General features: G+C 51.7%; 1 protein-coding gene across 3 annotated transcripts; it reads left to right on the top strand.

Moving 5' to 3' along the window:
* Nucleotides 1-659: 659 nt before the first annotated feature.
* Nucleotides 660-17,011, top strand: ELAVL3 (ELAV like RNA binding protein 3). Of its 3 annotated transcripts, none has more exons than XM_066274017.1 (7): nucleotides 660-1,045; nucleotides 8,353-8,569; nucleotides 8,808-8,911; nucleotides 13,204-13,357; nucleotides 13,520-13,745; nucleotides 14,495-14,533; nucleotides 16,125-17,011. In XM_066274017.1, exons 1-7 carry the CDS (start codon nucleotides 1,037-1,039, stop codon nucleotides 16,474-16,476), a joined length of 1,101 nt encoding a protein of 366 aa, XP_066130114.1. In that variant the 5' UTR covers nucleotides 660-1,036; the 3' UTR covers nucleotides 16,477-17,011. The 3 variants fall into 3 exon arrangements, with proteins under 3 accessions (XP_066130114.1, XP_066130122.1, XP_066130104.1); XM_066274025.1 differs by having other exon boundaries at nucleotides 8,350-8,569; nucleotides 16,146-17,011; XM_066274007.1 differs by having other exon boundaries at nucleotides 8,350-8,569.
* Nucleotides 17,012-18,197: the final 1,186 nt, after the last annotated feature.

Here is an 18,197-nt window from a genome sequence, read left to right as displayed (position 1 = left end):
CTAAGCCCCAAACCTCCTTACACTCTTCGCAGCAGTGCCGAGTACCCTTGCATTGTGGGGTGCCAGTCCCCGCTTTTGAACCTTAGTGACATCTAACCCGCAGGATCCCAGTTTCTTCTGCAGGCGGACTAGGAACCCAGCCATCCCCACCTTCCTTCGTTGACTTTGGGAGAATACACCTGGTCCCCCCAAATCTGTGGACTCAGGCCTTTGCCCATTGAAGTCTTGGATCCTTGTCTCCTTCCAGTCCTGTAGGTAGATAGCACCTCCTGAAGATCGAACGGTCGGCCACAGATAACTCCTCGCACTCTTTGCTCCTCCAGCTCCGGGTGCTAGACAGAGGAGCGACTGTCCTCTATTCCGGCTAGAAAGCCCTCCCAAAAAGGGGCACCAGGGCAGGAAGCAGGGTCTGCAAGTGTAAAGGGACTAAACCTGGCGACACAAGTGCCCAGAAAGCGAGTCCGAGCCAGCGCGCGCTCGCTTCCACCTGCCGCGCCGTCGGGCGCCGCGAGGAGGTGGGGCTCGGTTGCTGCAGCCAATGAGCGACGCTGGCGCTGGCAGCTGCTGATATAAAGGGCTGGGGGCGGCGGCAGCGCGGCCCAGATCGCGGAGCGCGCAGCGCGGGCCAGAGGGTGGGAGGGAGGGCGGGCGAGGGAAGAGGGACTGAGTACCTAGAGCCGGACAGGCCAGGCTAAGGGCAACGGCAAAGGCAGAGCGCCGCGATCTCTGTTAGGAAGCGCAAACTCTCCAGGCCCCGCGGGGCCGCGCAGGGGGCGTTCTCACTCCCGCGCCCGCTCCCCCTTTTCATCCCCTGCCGCCCGCAGGCCACCCCGGGGCTCAGTTATCCGCGCGCGCGCCCCCGGGCTCGGGCCCGTTCTGGCCCTCGAGGAAGCCGCCACCTTCACCGACACCTCTGGAGCGGTCGCGCCTGAGGCCGCCCGGGTAGGACCCCGGCGTGAGCATCGAGCGCCCCCCAAGAAGTGCACTACCCCCGGAGCCGCCCTCAACACGGACCGCGCCCGCCGGGCACACAAGAATGGTCACTGTAGGTATTCCCCTGTCGCTGAAAGGGAATCTAGTCCGGAAGGGGTTAGGCAGAGACTCGGCGGAGATGGAGGGGTGGGGGGGTAGGACCAGGCCTAGCTAGGCCCAGGTCGGTGGTGGGGCGGTAGGATCGAGCCTCGGGGCCTGGGAGTGGACAGGGCCGCGCCCAGAGTGCTGAGGACCCTTAGTGTCTGGCCTGAGAGGCCTTAAGGAGCCAAGCTGCGATTCGGGGGGCTTCCTAGGACGCCCTGGGGGCAGGATTGCCCCCACTCTAGCAGGCCGAATGGGGGAGGGGCCGCGGCGGCGGAGGATACCTCTTAACATCCAGGCCCGGACCCTACAGGCCTCCCAGGCAAACGCAGGGCCCCAATCACTAATGCTGGGCCAAGACAAGGCGGCAAGGCGTCTCCGAGAGCCCGGAGGAGCGGGTGGCGTCGGATCGCGCGCCCCGGGCCTCGGCCGCGCCCGGGATCCGGGCGTCTCGTCCTCGAGCCGTCGACCTTGCGGCAAGAGGGGAGGGGAGAGGAGGGGGCGCGCCCGGAGGCCCCGCGAGCCCGCCACCGCCGCGGCCGCGTCTCTTTGTTTCTCGGCGCTTCTTCGCGGGCCCCAGCATCGCGCGGGCGCCTCAGGCTGCGGTGAGGGGAAGGGGGAGGGGAGAGGAGGACCCACGGGGGGAGTTCCCGACTTCTGGGCCCTTGCCCCCTCGGGTGATGGAGTACGGATTTCAGGCAGGCCCCCTAGAACAGATCCAAACGCCCCACCCCGCCAAGGATATGGGCCGCGGAGTGACCTTGAGCGCGCCTGCTCGCCCGCACCACTCGCCCCGCGCCCGGTGCTTTCAGCAGCCACGGGGCTGGCCAGCTCCCCAGCGCGCTACCACGCCCGACCACGCCCGACCTGGCTCCGCCCCGCCCATCTAGGCCCCGCCCTCAGGAACCTGGGGACCCAGCCTCGCCCGATCCCTCGGATTTCCACTAGGCAGCCCAGGCGTCTCCTGGGGGCGGGGCGGGGCAGTTCTAGCCCCACCCTAACTCCACCCCCGCCCCCGTGGAGCGACTAGGCTCCGGGCGCCGCTGCGCGTTCTTTGTCTAGTCCCGGCGTCCGTGCCTCCTTCTTCCTCTCTTCCAGTCTCTCTCGGGTGTGTGTATGTGTGTGTGTACACACTGTGTCGCTTTCTGGGACTCTTTAGAGTCTTGATGAGCACAGTGGATGGGGGCAATGTGCAGCACTCCCTCCTGGACCCTGGGACCCGCCCACCTGGCTCTGAGAAATGAGGTCGGAGAAGCCACACTTTCCTGCTATGTGACCTCAAGCCAACTCCTTCCCCTCTCTGAGCTTCACACTGCTCACCTAGGTCCAAGAACATGAGTGTGGCTTCCTGGAGACCCTCAGAACTCCTGCATCCACTCTCTGACCTGTTCCCTCATGTGTAAAAGGGAAACTGATGCACAAAGAGTAGAGGGTGTGGTCAGAGGTCACAGAAGGGCCTTGGAGGCTTGGTTACTCCAATGGAGGGCATTCAGGCAGAGACCCACCATGGGCACAGGTTGGAGGAAGTGAGGGGATAAGTTGAGACAGTAAGGGCCCTGCATGGAGGGAGAAGGACCCAGAAGTGGGAGGCTCAGTTAGCACCACGTGGTGGCTCATCCTCACCATGCATAGCCACTCAATGCCCTATTGTCACCGGTATCCAGGCATCTGTCACTGTGACTGGGGACTGTAACTGGGACACAGCTGGGGACCATGGGGGTCAAACACTGGAGGGTCTACACAGCAAGTGACCGCAGGTGTGTTCACTGCAAAATCTGTATGTCAGTTGTATGTGCAATGATGCAAAAGAATTAGGGAAAGATTGAAAGAGGAAGGGGGAGACAGAGGTGGTTCAGAGAGGAGAGATGAACAGAGGGGGAGAGAGAGAAATGGGGAGATAGGGAGAGAGAAACAAAGAGAGAGAGATCCCCAGAGGAAGAGCTGGAAAGTAGGAGGGAAGGTTCCATTGCTCCCAGTCGACATCGGCCTCTCCCTGCAAGGCCTTCCTCCCTTTTGACTTCACCTCTCCATCCCTGACTTGGGAAAGCCCTCAAAGGTGTCAGTGAGCCCTGTGTCATCCTAGGCCACGTATATGCTGTGGACTGGAGCAGGGTGGGTGTGACCTCCACCAATCTGATCCCCATTAGCAGCTTAGCTGGCTCAGCCATGGAGGAAACACACACGACACTGATCCCACTAAGCCCTGACATAGAGGGGAGGGAGATGGAGTGGTAGTGAGATTCATAGGCTGAGGCTCAAGATCTCATGTACAAACCCCTCAATCACCTCCTAACCCTCTCCAAGTTGAGGACAGCATTTGGGGGAATCCTGTAACCCAGTAGGCTTTGGGATTATCTGGTCAGGAGTCAAACTCTGACTGCATCACCACCACCTCCCCAATCATCTTGGGCTAGTCAGCAGTCTTTCTGTCCTTAGTTTCTCCACTTGAGAAAGCTGAGGAGAATATATCTCCAGCTTTTCCTTTGATTGTGGGAAGTCAGTGAAAACTTTGCACATGCTCAGTGCCTGGCACGTAGTAGGGGTTTCAAAGCTGATATGTCCTGAAATAGGGCTGTGTATTGCTGAATGCTTGTCAGGCTCCCGTGAACAGATATTATCAACTGATTTCAGAATCCATCTTCATACATGGGGGACCTCTGTTCCCTTCAGTGGAGGGATAGAGGTCCAGAAAAGCAATGTGAGTATCAGAGGACATACAGTGAGGAGGGGGAAGCCAGTACGTGGTGGCACTCAGTAAATACTTGTTGAATGAGTAGTAGTCAGCCAACACAGTGGATTTATATGTAATGATGTCCAAAGTGTGGTATAGAGTGAGTGCTCAGCTACACTTTACTGTTATTATTTTTCCTGTTATTGTCATTTTCGTTAGCAAAGTGGCCTCTGGAGTTCAAACCTTGGATTTGAATTCTCGGTCCATCATTTGCCTGCTGCTCAACCTTGCACAAATCCTACCCTTTCATTGACACTCAGTTTCCTCAACTGTTAAATGGAGAAAAGAGTACCCTAATATGCAATATTAGGAGAATTGCTTAGATATCCTCACATAAATAATTTTATGGCCCTGGCTGGGCATCTCAGTTGGTTAGAGCAGTCTCCCGATATGCCAAGTTTGTGGTTTTGATTCCCAGTCAGGGCACATACAAGAATCAACCAATGAATGCATAAATAAGTAGAAAAACAAATTAATGTTTTTCTCTCTCTCTCTCCCCCTTCTCTCTAAAATCAATTAATAAAATAATTAAATTTTGTCTTGCACATAACAGTCACTCAATACATGGCCATGTTATTAGAAAAGTATTAATGTTAGGAGACAGGATGCAGATTTATGGAATGTGCATTACTGCTTACTGTAGGTGCCTGTGCAGACATTGCTAATCAATCAAGTGCATGTTCCCGTTCAGCCCAAATTTGGCTTTAGATTAATCCTCCAGGCAGCCAATCTCAGCCCATTGAAGATGCAGGGGTGTTGACTCTCTTTGTCATCCTTTTAATAACAATAAATAGAAAGGAAGGAGAAGCCCAAGAAGGCCTAAGCTTATCCCTGAGGACACACAGCTTTAAGGTGGCAGAGCTGCCCCAATGCATTGGCGACAGTTATTAAAAACAGCTCTGGGCCTTGGCTTGTTGGCTGAGTGGGTGAGCGTCAGCCCAGCATGTGGAAGTCCTGGGTTCGATTGCCGGTGAGGGCACACAGGAGAAGCGCCCATCTGCTTCTTCACCCCTCCCCCTCTCCTTTATCTCTGTCTTCCCCTCCCGCAGTCAAGGCTCCATTGGAGGAAAGTTGGCTCAGGTGCTGAGGACAGCTCCATCAGACACTAGAAGGGCTCTGGTTGCAAAGGAGCGAAGCCCCAGATGAGCATCGCCCCCTAGTGGGCTTGCTGGGTGGATCAGGTGCATGCAGGAGTCTCTCTGCCTCCCCACTTCTCACTTCAGTAGAATACAAAAAACAAACAGCCTGAACTGTGGTGGCGCAGTGGATCAAGCATCAACCTGGAACGCTGAGGTCGCTGGTTTGAATCCCTGGGCTTGCCTGGTCAGGGCACATATGGGAGTTGATGCTTCGTGCTCCTCCCCCTTCTCTCTCTCTCTCCTCTCTAAAATGAATAGAGTCTTTAAAAAATTAAAATAAAAAAAATAAAACAAAAAAAAATCAGTTCTGAAGTCCAACATAAACAGGTTTGAAATGGAGTCCTCCATTTATATCACTCAACCCCTCTGAGCTCAGTTTCCTCTCTTGTAAAATGGAGACTGTGTTGCTCTCTTTAAAAATGTTGAGCCTGACCAGGCGGTTGCACAGTAGATAGAGCATCAGACTGAGATGCAGAAGACCCAGGCTCAAAATCGCAAGATTGCTGACCTGAGTGTCGGGTCGCTGGCTTGAGCATGAGATCATAGACATGACCCCATTGTCACTGGCTTGAAGCCCAAGGTTGCTGGCTTGAGCAAGGGGTCACTTGCTTTGCTGTAGCCCCCCCGGTCAAGGCACATAGGAGAAAGCAATCAATGAACAGCTAAGGCTCCGCAACGAAGAGTTGATGCTTCTCATCTCCCTCCTTTCCTGTCTGTCTGTCCCTATCTGTCCCTCTTTCTGTCTCTGTCACTGTCACAAAAGAAAAGTGTTGGGTGAAATAAGTGAAATGATGCCTTAAAGCACATCACACAGTGCCTAACACATGGTAGATGCTCAGTGAAGCGGGACAGTTATTAATAGCAGGACTATGAGTCAGGGGTGGCAAATATGATAAACCTGTTTCACTTCTTGTGGTTGTGCCTATGGCAGACATAGCTAAGTGATCCTAGAATGCTTTCCAGCTACACCCATATGTGGCTTTAGATCCTTCCCAAGGTCACCATCACCATAATTTGAAGTTTGTGGCAAAGTGGAGCAGAGCCCCAGAAGCATTAGTAGCATACCAAAGAAAACACAACTGGGAAGTGTTCGAGCTGGCACTAGGCTAGCAGTGGAAGTCAGAAACACAGGCTTTGGATCAGAACATTTCATGTGCACACTCCTGTTCCACTATTTATAGGCTGCATGGTCTTGAGTAATTTTCCAAACATCACTGAATCTCATCTTTATCTGTTGTCTTAGTTCAGGCCGCTATAAAAACATGTAATAAACTGGGTATCTTAACCAACAGACATTTATTTCTCCTAGTTCTGGAGGCTGGGGAGTCTAAATTCAAGGCACCAGCTGATTCAGTTCCTTGTGAGAGTTCACCTCCTGGTTTGCAGGCAGCATCTTCTTGCTGTGTCCTCACATGGTGAAGAGAGATCATCTCTCTCCTTTGTATAAAGCATGAATCCCATTCACAGGGGCTCCACCTTCATGACCGAATTACTTCCCAAAGGCCCCACTTCCAAATATTACCTTATGGGTAAGGGTTTCAACATATGAATTGGGGAAAAGGCACAAACTTTTAGTCCATGACATCTGTTGAGCAGGGGAAATAAAACCCTCTTTTTTTAAAAAAAAGATTTTATTTATTGATTTTTTAGTGAGAGGAGAAAGAGAAAGGTTGAAGGAAAGGAGCCAGAAGCATCAATGTGTAGTAAGTAGTTGCTTCTCATATGTGCCTTGACTGGGTAAGCCCAGGGATTTGAACAAGCGGTCTCAGCATTCCAAGTCGATGCCCTAGCCACTGCACCACCACAGGTCAGGCTAAAACCCTCTTTTTAGGGTTGTTATGAATAAGAAAAGAAAAATTGCCTATAGAATTCTTTGCTCTGTGCCTGGCATATAAGGAACACTATTTGGGAACAATTATGGCGTTATATATTGGGTCAGGGATGGCTGTGTACCTGATGACTAATTCTGTGGCCACAGCAAACATTGCTAATCAATCACAGTGGCTTCCCTGCTGAAACTGGATGTGGCTTCAGATCTTTCTTAATTCATCCCACTGGGAAGACCCTACCAATCATTTTGAGTTTTCAGGCGCGAGAAGCCTATTCAGCAACCATGTCATAAGAGAAGACCTAAGGAAAAATGCTGGCTGCTTTACCTTCCCATGCCCATTCAGACAACACCAATCAGTCCAGCACTATTTCCTTCTGCTTCCAGATTTGGCTTTAAAATTCTTCTTGATGTGGCCCTTAGTTATAAAATAGATGTAGAACATATTTGAAAGTTGTTAAGAGAGTATATATTAAAAGTTCTCATCACAAGAAAAAAAAATTGTAACTTTCTATGGTGATGAGTATTAACTAGACTTATTTGTGGTGATCATTTTGCAATATGTACAAATGTTGGAAAATAACATTCAATAAAATCCAACATCCATTATTTTAAAATATATATCTTAAGATATTAGGGATAAAAAATGAAACATTCTTAACCTGATAATGGCCATTTACAAAAAACATACAGCAAAGATCATATCGAGTTGTGAAATGTTAAAAACATTTCATTTAACATCAGGAATAAAGAAGGTACTATCACATTGAAGCTCCTGCACTAAGACAAGAAAAATAAATAACAGGTATAAATCCCTGACCATTTAGTATTTAGTTAGAGCATTGTCCCAATATACCAAGGCTGTGGGTTCAATCCCCAGTCAGGGCACATACAGGAACAGATAAATGTTTCTGTCTGTCTCTCCCTTCCTCTCTCTCTAAAATCAATAAATAAATTTGGAAAAAAATTTTTTTTAAAAATCAACCAATAAATGCATGAATAAGTTAAACAACGAATCAGTGTTTCTTTATTCTCTAAAATCAATTGAGAAATTAAAATAATAACAGGTATATATGGGAAATAAATAAAACTCATTATTTACAGGTGTTATGTTATTCTTTTTTTAAAAAAAAAATGCTTAGTGGAAAAACAGTAAACGCCTAGTGGGAAATTTGTGCATGAAATGTTAACACATTTGGGATAGGAATTACTTTTGGTGGGAGGAGGGGGAAGTATAAGCAGGGAGGGACTTATGAGGGAGGGCTCCAAAACTATCAAAATGTTCTACTTCTTAGTCTGAAGACAGAAGTGTTCATTTTATTATTCTGACAATGTACAGGTTGGTTTTACATATATACAGAGGAGCATATATAGTATTTATATATGGGTTTTTTCAGAGTAAAATCATATGTTAAATGCTTTGTTCAGCGCTCAAGGAACAGAAAAGGTTATTAGAGTATAACATTGTCCTCTCCCCATGATCAAGCCCATATCTGACTGACTGATCCATCACCATTGAACCCCTCTTCATTCCCCTGGGGACTGGGCCGTGAGTGGGTGTGGCCTGTTGTCTTCAGCAGATACTCGGGGCCATGGAGTCTCAGGTGGCAGGGGGCCCGGCCGGCCCGGCCCTGCCCAATGGGCCACTCCTTGGTACAAACGGAGCCACTGATGACAGCAAAACCAACCTCATCGTCAACTACCTGCCCCAGAACATGACCCAGGATGAGTTCAAGAGTCTCTTCGGCAGCATTGGTGACATTGAATCCTGCAAGTTGGTTCGGGACAAGATCACAGGTATGGCTTCTGGCAGTTGGGAGGTAGGGGACAGAGGTAGTAGCCTCAGGTGTACATGTGTGATGGGGCCAGGTGGGACTCTGGAAGTTTCTGAGGTGTAATTGGGAGAGAAGTGTGGCCCAGGTGGGGTATCTCAAGGATGATAGGGGTAAAAGGTGTCTTGTGGGTGATCAACCCCTCATGCCTGGGATACTGTCAGGCTCAGGGAGGGTGCTCTTCATCCTGGTCCTGCCCACAGGGCAGAGCCTCGGCTACGGGTTTGTGAACTACTCGGACCCCAACGATGCAGACAAAGCTATCAACACCCTCAACGGCCTCAAACTGCAGACAAAGACCATCAAGGTTGGTGCCCTTGTTCCCTGTGCTGCCTGCCTTCTCCCCCTTCCCGTTAGTGCACATCCTGACTGTCCTTCCTTCTCCTTTTCCTGTCTACCAGGACTGCCCTCTTCACCGCCATCTATCCTTCTCCAGGGCTTATCCCCTCGTGTTTAAATGTCTTCCCCAAGCCTTCCTGGCTGGCCCCCTTGGAGGCCAGTGGCTTTGCCTCTCCCTCAGTTTCCTCACTTGTCAATGGGGAGAATATTAGCCCTTACATTCTGTGGAGGCTCAGGGAGGTACCCACCCACCCAACTGGCACTTGAAGAGAGTGACCAAGGGTGCTGTGGGCAGCCCACCCCCTGCCTTTGTTATGGAAATGGGGGAGAGGTGGGGACCCATCTGCCATCTGGAGCCTAATTAGGATTTAGGAGGGTGGGATTAGGGGTGGGCCACCTTTGTGCAATACCCTTCCTCCATGACCTCCCCCTCTCAGCAGCTGCAGCTGGGACCCTGGGAGCCCAGGTTCCCTGGGGGGGGATCACCATGGAAACCCCCCTCTCTAAGTTCGCCTGGAGTGTCTAGGCTCCACCCCACAAATCTGCTCCTGAACCCTGGGAGAAGGTGGGCTGGAGAGTTACCCATCTGGCCCCTAGTCTGCCATGTGAACAGAGGTGTAAGAATCTTTTCCTCTCCCTGGGGTAGAGGCAAAGTCGTGACCTGATGGGTCTCTTGTGGCCAACTAGACCCAGGAACCCCCAAGTGTGAAGGTGGACCCTAGTGACCTTATGTGTGAGTGTATGACTCTAGGCTGTGAAATGGTGTTTATTGGATACCGTAGCTATGTGAATGGCTATCATCACACAGATCCAGCTATTATTGACTTTGGGTATGTTATTTTGTCTGTGGGACATGGTATTTATTTGACAGGTACTTTGTCACACACTGCAACTCCAGCTCTGACCTGGAGGGGCTTCATGAGTGTGCTTGGCTGTGACAGGGTGTTGGTATGTCACAGTAAAGTTATATAGTCTACACAGTAAAGTCTACCTGTGCCCCATTCAGGATGGAACATGTGTGATGTTGTGGGCTTGTGTGGCAGTATGATAGACGTGTGCAGCTCTTACTGTAATTATCCAAGATCCCAGAGTTGCCATGAATGTGACCCAGGCTTTGTGTTACCATCCTGCTTAGGAAGTCACCATAACTGCATTGGATAGCACATTGGATAGCGCACACACTGTATGTATATGTTTGTGTGTCTGCCAGAGTGACTGTGTTGTATGATCAATCCTGACTAGATGTTCTAGCAGATTCTGCCCCAAATATTTTCAGCTGCCCATTGTGTACCGGCACCATCCTGGTGAGGGGTACAGTAACCTGAGTTAATGCACATCGTGAAGGACAGGAAAGGCCCCTGAAGACGTACTCTGTTCCTCAGATGGACCCTGACCCAGACACACACCCAGGAGCTCAGACACCCTCTTCTCATCATCCCCAACTTCAACTCATTAACAAATCCTCACCTTCAAAGTTCACAGACCTATAGGGGAGAGTGAAAATTGTAAAATACATGACATGAGTTTTAAATTTAAAAAAATATTTTTTTTTGAGAGAGGCAGAGAGAGAGAGAGAGAGAGAGAAACATTGAGCTGCTCCTGTATGTGCCCTGACCAGGGAATCGAACCAGCAATCTCCGTGCTCCAGGACAACGCTCCAACCAATCAAGTTATTCAGCCAGGGCTTAGTTTTTATTGATTTTTAGAGTGACAGAGAGAGAAAGGGAGAGAGAGGGAGAAGGGGAGCATTTGTTGTTCCACTTAGTCGTACATTTTTTTAGTTGTTTTCCATGCCTGACTAGGGATCAAACCCACAATCTTGTTTTAAGACAATGCTTTTAACCAATTGAACTAACCAGCCAGGGCCTACATGGCCATGATTTTTAATTATTACAGAAATAATTACAGCTGAGCCTGACCTGTGGTGGCGCAGTGGATAAAGCGTCGACCTGGAAATGCTGAGGTTGCCGGTTCGAAACCCTGGGCTTGCCTGGTCAAGGCACATATGGGAGTTGATGCTTCCAGCTCCTCCCCCCTGTCTGTCTCTCTCTCTCTGTCTCTCTCTCTCCTCTCTAAAATGAATAAATAAAATAAAATTAAAAAAAAACTAAAAAAAAAATAATTACAGCTGATATGCTTTTTTTCTTTTCTGGAGATACTCAGGTGTGCCCAGTGGCGTTAATTAGAACCCTTCCTCTCCTATCCCATGAGCACCGTCACCCTGATCCACTCCACCCCGGACCAATTTTTCATTTTGTTAGTTTTTTAATTAATTATTTTTAGCGAAGTAACATGCCCTCACAACTCACAGCCCCAAACAAAAGCCAGACCCTTGAAAACGACTCCTGTCTACCCAGAGGTTAATTTAGAAGAAAAAGAAAATAGACATTGGGCCTGACCAGGTGGTGGCTCAGTGGATAGAGCATTGGAATAGGACACGGAGGACCCGGGTTTGAAACCCCAAGATCGCCAACTTGAGCGGGAGTTCATCTGGCTTGAGTGAGAGGTCACTAGCTTGAGTGTGGGATCATAGACACAACCCCATGGTCGCTGGCTTAAGCAAGGGGTCACTCACTCTGCTGCAGCCCCTGGTCAAGGCACATATGAGAAAGCAATCAATGAACAACCAAGGTGCCGCAACGAAGAATTGATGCTTCTCATCTCTCTCCCTTTCTGTCTGTCCCTGTCTGTCTCTCTCTCTGACTCTCTGTTTATTTCAAAAAAAAAAAAGAAAGAAAGAAAGAAAAGAAAATAGGCTTTGGCAGAAATGAGGGGAGAGGAACTCATGACACCCCTTGCCCCCACCAAATATAGGTCACCCTGTTAGTGTTGGGGGTGGACCCTTCAGTTCGTGTTTCCAGGACATTGATAAACACACAAGGAGATGGGGTCACATAATACTCACTGCTCTATAAATGGACTTTTTCTTCCCTCCACTTTACAATACTCATCACTGTTTGGGGGAAATCAGTATCGACGTCCACCATTTTTTAAACAGCTGCAGAGTTTCATTGTCGGGCTGGACCATAATCAATGACATGAATCAAACGATCACACTCAAACGTGTCTAAGTCACAACTAGCTCATACTAAAACGTGTCTAATTCTAAGAGAAAAGCTTTAAGAGAGAGGAATGGGGCTGGGGTGGGGACCCAATTCACATGGAAGAGGACAGGGAGGACATTTCAACTGTGACTTAAAAAAACAAAGGAAGAGAGTTCCAGGCAGGACCATGCCTGGCATTTGGGGAACAAGGAGGAGGCTAGTGTGACTGGAACGGAATGATTAAGCGGGAAGTGAGTGGAGATGAGGGCAGGGGTTGGTGGGTAGTTCATATAAGACCTTGTAGGCCATGGGAAAGACCTGAACTCTGAAGAAGGTGGGAACCATGGATGGTTCTGAGCAGAGGAAGATATGATCTGGCTAAGATGTTCACTGGTGCCCTCTGGCTACTGTGGGGAGAACAGCCATGCGAAGTGAGGTTGGAAGTGGGGACCAGGGCAGAAGACTGCTGTGCTGGTTGGGGATAGTAGTGGTGGATACTGGGCCAGAGTGGGGAGACGAACGTGGGAGGAAGATGCAGGTTCTGGATACTGGGGAAAGTGGAGCTGACAGAATTGATGGTGGATTGGATGTGGGCATGAAGTTCAGGCATCAAGAACGGCTGAGGCTGGGTCCTGAGCACCCAGGAGAGGAGTTACCATTTACTGAGTCGGGGCAAGTTGGAGGAAGTCGGGAGCCAGAGGCAGCTGCACTGAGGGTGATCCCCATGAGGCCCCCTCATGGGGTGCCTGGAGGCATTTGTCACACAGGTGTAGAGTTCAGGGGCCAGGTTCATGCTGGAGAAAGACATTTGGGAGTTGTCAGGGTGGAGCTGAGTGACTCTCAGGGCCCAGTGTAGTTGGGAAAAGCCAGTGTCCCAAGCTCACTTTCCAAAGGACTGGGAAGCATTAATGCTGATGGGATGTCCAGCATGAGAGCACGAGCTGGGGACACAAGAGCCCCTGAGGTCTTCATGGAGACATGTGACCCCAGGGGTGTGGCTCCTGACAAGTCTCATATCACTCTATGCAGGCAGAGCCACGGCCATGTCCTTTCCCTCATGCCCTGGTCAGCTGCAACCATGGTGACTACTCAAGAAATATTGTTGAATAAGCAGATGCCACATTTCTGTGACTCAGTGGTGGTTTGGATATGACCTCTCTCTCCCATTTGTGAAATGAGTCTTCCCCTCATATCTGTGTGCCTGGCCCTTTCCCAGGTGTCCTATGCCAGACCCAGTTCTGCATCCATCCGGGATGCTAACCTGTACGTCAGTGGGCTTCCCAAGACCATGAGCCAGAAGGAAATGGAACAGCTCTTCTCCCAATATGGTCGCATCATCACTTCCCGAATCCTGGTGGACCAGGTCACAGGTCAGGCTGTCGGGGACGGCGCACCTGGTGGGGCACTGGGCGCAGGCACCGAGGTGGTACCAAAATGGAGAACCGGAGAATGGCAGGGAGGGCGACAGTTGGGGCAGGAGGGGCTCACACGGAAGGAGGCAGGGTTCTTATAACACTCTCACCCGCTGGCAGGTGTGTCTCGGGGTGTGGGGTTCATCCGCTTTGACAAGAGGATTGAGGCCGAAGAGGCCATCAAAGGACTAAACGGGCAGAAGCCACTGGGCGCAGCCGAGCCCATCACGGTCAAGTTTGCCAACAACCCAAGTCAGAAGACAGGGCAGGCCCTGCTCACTCACCTTTACCAGTCATCAGCCCGGCGCTATGCAGGCCCCCTGCACCATCAGACACAACGCTTCCGGTGAGCCCCCTGCCACCTCCACTTCTGGACACCCCGGACCCCCAAGGCTTAGAGCTGCCATCCCAAAGACCCATTCCGGCACAGTGGAAGGGCACCAGCACAGTGCCCACATGCTGGGCTGCTGAGGGCATCAAAGGGGGAAACATGGGGCTCTGTTGGGTGCTGAGACCAGGACCTTCTATCTAGCAGGTGCTCAGTGCACTCAGGGCACTATGGGTGGCATTGTCAGCATTAAGTTTAGAATCACCTGATTGGGTCCAGCTCTGACTGCCTCCCTGTCTGGCATGTGACACCAGCTATCTGCCTCAGTTTCCTCATTTATATTTCATAATTGCTTACTGTATGCCAGGCACATTCATTTATTCTGCACAGAGACCCTGTAAGAGTGCAGCTTCTCTTGTCCCCATTTGATGGACAGGGATCCTGAAGCTCCAAATGCGTTGTCAGTTGCCCAGCCCTGCCACTACAGTGGAGAGACTCAAACCTGCCCTTCTGGGGACCCACGCCCTGCAGGGTGGGGGCAGGCGAGTGGGGTCGGGTGGCCGGGAAAGGGAGGATGAGGATGTGGCAGGGCAGGCAAGAGGCGGTGCCAGAGTGACCACGGTCCGTGCCAGGCAGTGTCCAGCTGGGCGGGTGGCGGGGGCAGGGCTGGCAGTGCTGGCCTACAGGGTGGGGGCAGGGAGGGCCGGCTGGATCACAGCCAGGGATGTGCCTGGAGGCCACCAGTGACCACCCCTTCTGCTCTACAGGCTGGACAATTTACTCAACATGGCCTACGGAGTCAAGAGGTAACAGTACCCCCACCCCACTGCCCCCAACCTCTCACTGTCCCTCCTTGGACCCTTGCCCTGATGGACACCCTTTCCACCTCACCCCCTGGACTACCAGCTTAGCCATGTCTGCACCTGTTGGAGAGTAGTATGTCTATTAAGAGATTTGGGGGCTGTAGAGCCTAGTAAATGCCTACAAAGAGCTACTTTGGAACTTGGGCCCAGGGGCCCTGTCTGTGACCCTCTCCAGCCCAGTGAAAGGTGGGTAGTGTTGCCCAGGTCACAGCCATGCCCCCTGGTTCCCATGTTAAGCCCGAGTTTCACCTGTTACTGTTGGTGGTCCTTGCCAAGGCTCACAGACTGCTCCTTCCTGCTCTGTAGTAAGGGATGGACCTTGAGGCCCCCCAACATTGTCCACATCTCTGACCCTGTGAGTGCTCTGAGTTTACTGCATTGTGAGCTGTTGAGCGCACGCTGAGTGCCGGCTGCTTGGCTTACGGCTGGATATCCAGTGTGGCCCAGCCAGACTTGTTCCCTCATGGAGATGAAATGATATTGAGCACAGTACTTGGCACATAGTGAGCGCTCAATAAAAGGTAGCTGCTCTTCTGATTATTGTTACTGTTATTAATTACCTCAGCCTAGTGGGAAAGGAGACAGACAGATAAACAGTTATCAGGTAGGTGATGGGGACTCAGATGTGGCCCCCAGCCCATCTGAAGCAACAGAGTGGAAGCAGAGCTCCTGGCAGCAGGAATGGCCTATGCCAAGGCCTGGCGGAGGCAGTGAGACTTAATCCCAAGAGTTCAAACTGAATAGTTCAGGCCTGGGGGTCCCCTCCCAGTTGAGTGGAGAAGCCCCGTGCAGACTGTGTACTAGGAGCTGTTCTGGACTGGAGTGCCACAGAAAATAAAACCTTTTAGAAAAGAGGGAGCCAATAGTTAATATACAATTTAAATAAGAAAAGGCTAGAGAGGGGCAGAGGGAGAAGGTGGTTATATTATGGGTCAGAGGAGGCACTCTCAAGAGGTGACAGTTGTGCTTAGCCCTGAATAACAGGATGGGGGGTGCATAAATGGCTACACTTACATCTGTGTTCTGAGTGCTGTCCTTCTGGGGTGGGCCTCCGGCCACATGGCTGGGTGGCCAGTAGGATGAATGGGACAACATGGCTGAGGGCAGGATCAGGATGGGATAAGGGGATGGGAACAGGAGTTGGTGGGAAGATTTGCCAGGGGAATGGGGTGGCCAGGGGTGTGTGGAAGTAGTCAGGGTCAACAGAGCCAAGGACCAAACAGGGCCAAACGTCATGGGGTCAAGGTGTAGTTTGGGGCTCAAGGGCAGGATCACAATGAGGGCCCTATGTTCAGGGATGGTGAGAGGTCAAGAGAGGGTACAGGTCAGGGTGAAGGTTGAGGGCTGGTGTCTCAGACCTGAAGGTAGGATTGTAGATGGGGGTCACAGCAGGGTCAAGACAATGCAGGGCTCACAAGAATCCCAAGGTCAAGTAACGATCAGAGGTCATGGTGTTATCAAAGGGTCATGGGATCACAGCAGGGTCGGGGGCATGCCTGAGGTCAGGGCAGAGCCCGCGTGACCCCCAAAGTAGTCCCCTGTCGCTCATCGCCAGGTTCTCGCCCATCGCCATCGACGGCATGAGCGGCCTGGCGGGCGTGGGCCTGTCGGGGGGTGCGACAGGTGCCGGCTGGTGCATCTTCGTGTACAACCTGTCGCCGGAGGCAGACGAGAGTGTGCTGTGGCAGCTGTTCGGGCCCTTCGGGGCAGTTACCAACGTCAAGGTCATTCGCGACTTCACCACCAACAAGTGTAAGGGCTTCGGCTTTGTCACCATGACCAACTATGATGAGGCAGCCATGGCCATCGCCAGCCTCAACGGCTACCGCCTGGGCGAGCGCGTGCTGCAGGTGTCCTTCAAGACCAGCAAACAGCACAAGGCTTGAGCCGCCGCCGCCGCCCTCCCCACCCTCCCCGGGCAGCAGAGAGAGAGACAGAGAGAGAAAGAGAGAGAGACAGAGAGAAGGGGCCCGAGAGAGACAGCACAGGCAGACCATGGACAGCACGAGGCCCCACACCCCTGCGGAAGCCACAGGGTGAGCACTCAGGCTGGGTCGATCTGCAGGAAATAGGGGGTGCCTGAAGGTCCCCACCCCATCCTCCTGCCCCTACCCCAGGCTGGGCTGTTCACTCTCTCGTCTTGGTTTTGTTCATGACGATGGTTTTTGTTTCTTTTTTCGGCTAAAAAGAAAGCAGAGAAGTACCCCACCCAACCCTCAACCACCCTCCATGGGATGGCTTTGGGGGGTTCTGGGGGTGCCCTCCAGGCCTCCCCAACACCGAGGTGAGCCTGAGTGGGGGAGGAAACAGGTTTAATAATCCCCAACAAAGCAAAACATGAGAGGGGTGTGGGCATCCCTGGCCCAGAGCTCCTTGGTGGATTGTGAGGAGCTGGGTGAGGGACTGGAAACAGAAACAAAATGAAAAAATAAGGGGGTGGGTGGGAGGGGAAGAAAAACTCTATTTTTGTAAAAAGGGAAAAAAGACCTCGTGGAGAATTTTTACTGGGGATTCTTGAACTTGAAAAAAAAAAAGAAAAAAAAAAGAAAATATTTTGACAGGCTATGTTTACCAACTGGGGCAAAGACAGGGAGCAGGGCTTAGGGGCTGGGCGCCTTGGGCCACACAGAGAAACACATACCCCACAGAAATACAACAGCAGCACTAACAGAGCCAGAGACATGACCTGGGCATGTTAGGAACTCAGCCACACTCATATACATAGACACACACACGGATAAATCACAGAAGACTCAAGGATGAGACCACGTTCAACGTGGCAGCGGTAGAACATGGGCATGGACAAACATGGCCACAGACAGACGTGGAGACAGGTGAATGTGGACACCGGCACATGTGGACATGCAAATATTCTCATGCATACATGTGGATATGTGAAGGTAGAGACATTTGGAGACACAATCTAGACACCCAGTCACAGAGAATCAGACATAACACCCAGGAACACACAGACATGACCATAGCGTCCCGCAGGCCCAGGTGAGAGGGTCCAGTCCGATTCCTCTAGCCAGACCAGCCCGGGCCCCTCCCGGCACTCAGCCCCATGCGCCCTTGCCCCCAGTTCTCTGCAGAGCTCTCTTCCGGCTCATCAGCGGTCCATGCCGCCCATGAACACAGGCATGCACACACAGCGTCCATGCATCCAGACACACAATACCTCGTTCACTTTTGGCATCATGGTGGGCTGGAGGCAGCACCCCCCCAACACTTGAGGCCAAAGGACCCCCTGTTCCTGGGGCTGAGCCTCCCCTGGGCCCAGGCTCTGGCCTATGAGGCTGAGGGGTAGGCCAGGCCCTGGGCCTCCTCACCAGGCTCCTGGTGGACAGGCCCAGGGGCCCAGCCCTGCTTTTCCTTCCCATCCACTTGTCATCCCCTTTCAGTTTGTTGGGTTTTTCTGTCTTTCCAGATGAGTGAGGGCAGTGGACGCAGCCCCCATCCTGAGCCCCAGCCCTGGCTTCTGTTTGGACTTTCTATCCCCCTAGTTTTCATTCTTTGTAAAGAAAAATTCCAACAGAAGCCAAAGGCCAGAGCCCCTGGGAGCCCTTGCAGCCCCCACCCCTGCAGTGGGCCCAGTCAGAACTGAAAA

Source organism: Saccopteryx bilineata, chromosome 1, assembly GCF_036850765.1.
Source record: "Saccopteryx bilineata isolate mSacBil1 chromosome 1, mSacBil1_pri_phased_curated, whole genome shotgun sequence".
Taxonomy (NCBI): Eukaryota; Metazoa; Chordata; class Mammalia; order Chiroptera; family Emballonuridae; genus Saccopteryx; species Saccopteryx bilineata.
Note: the sequence above shows the minus strand (reverse complement) of the source record. Positions and strands in the feature narration are given on the sequence as shown.

Bases quoted from the DNA above. Each gene is read 5' to 3' on its own strand.
- ELAVL3 (XM_066274007.1), top strand. The intron at 8,570-8,807 runs GTATGGCTTCTG...TCCTGCCCACAG, and splicing joins GGTTCGGGACAAGATCACAG to GGCAGAGCCTCGGCTACGGG. The intron at 8,912-13,203 runs GTTGGTGCCCTT...GCCCTTTCCCAG, and splicing joins TGCAGACAAAGACCATCAAG to GTGTCCTATGCCAGACCCAG.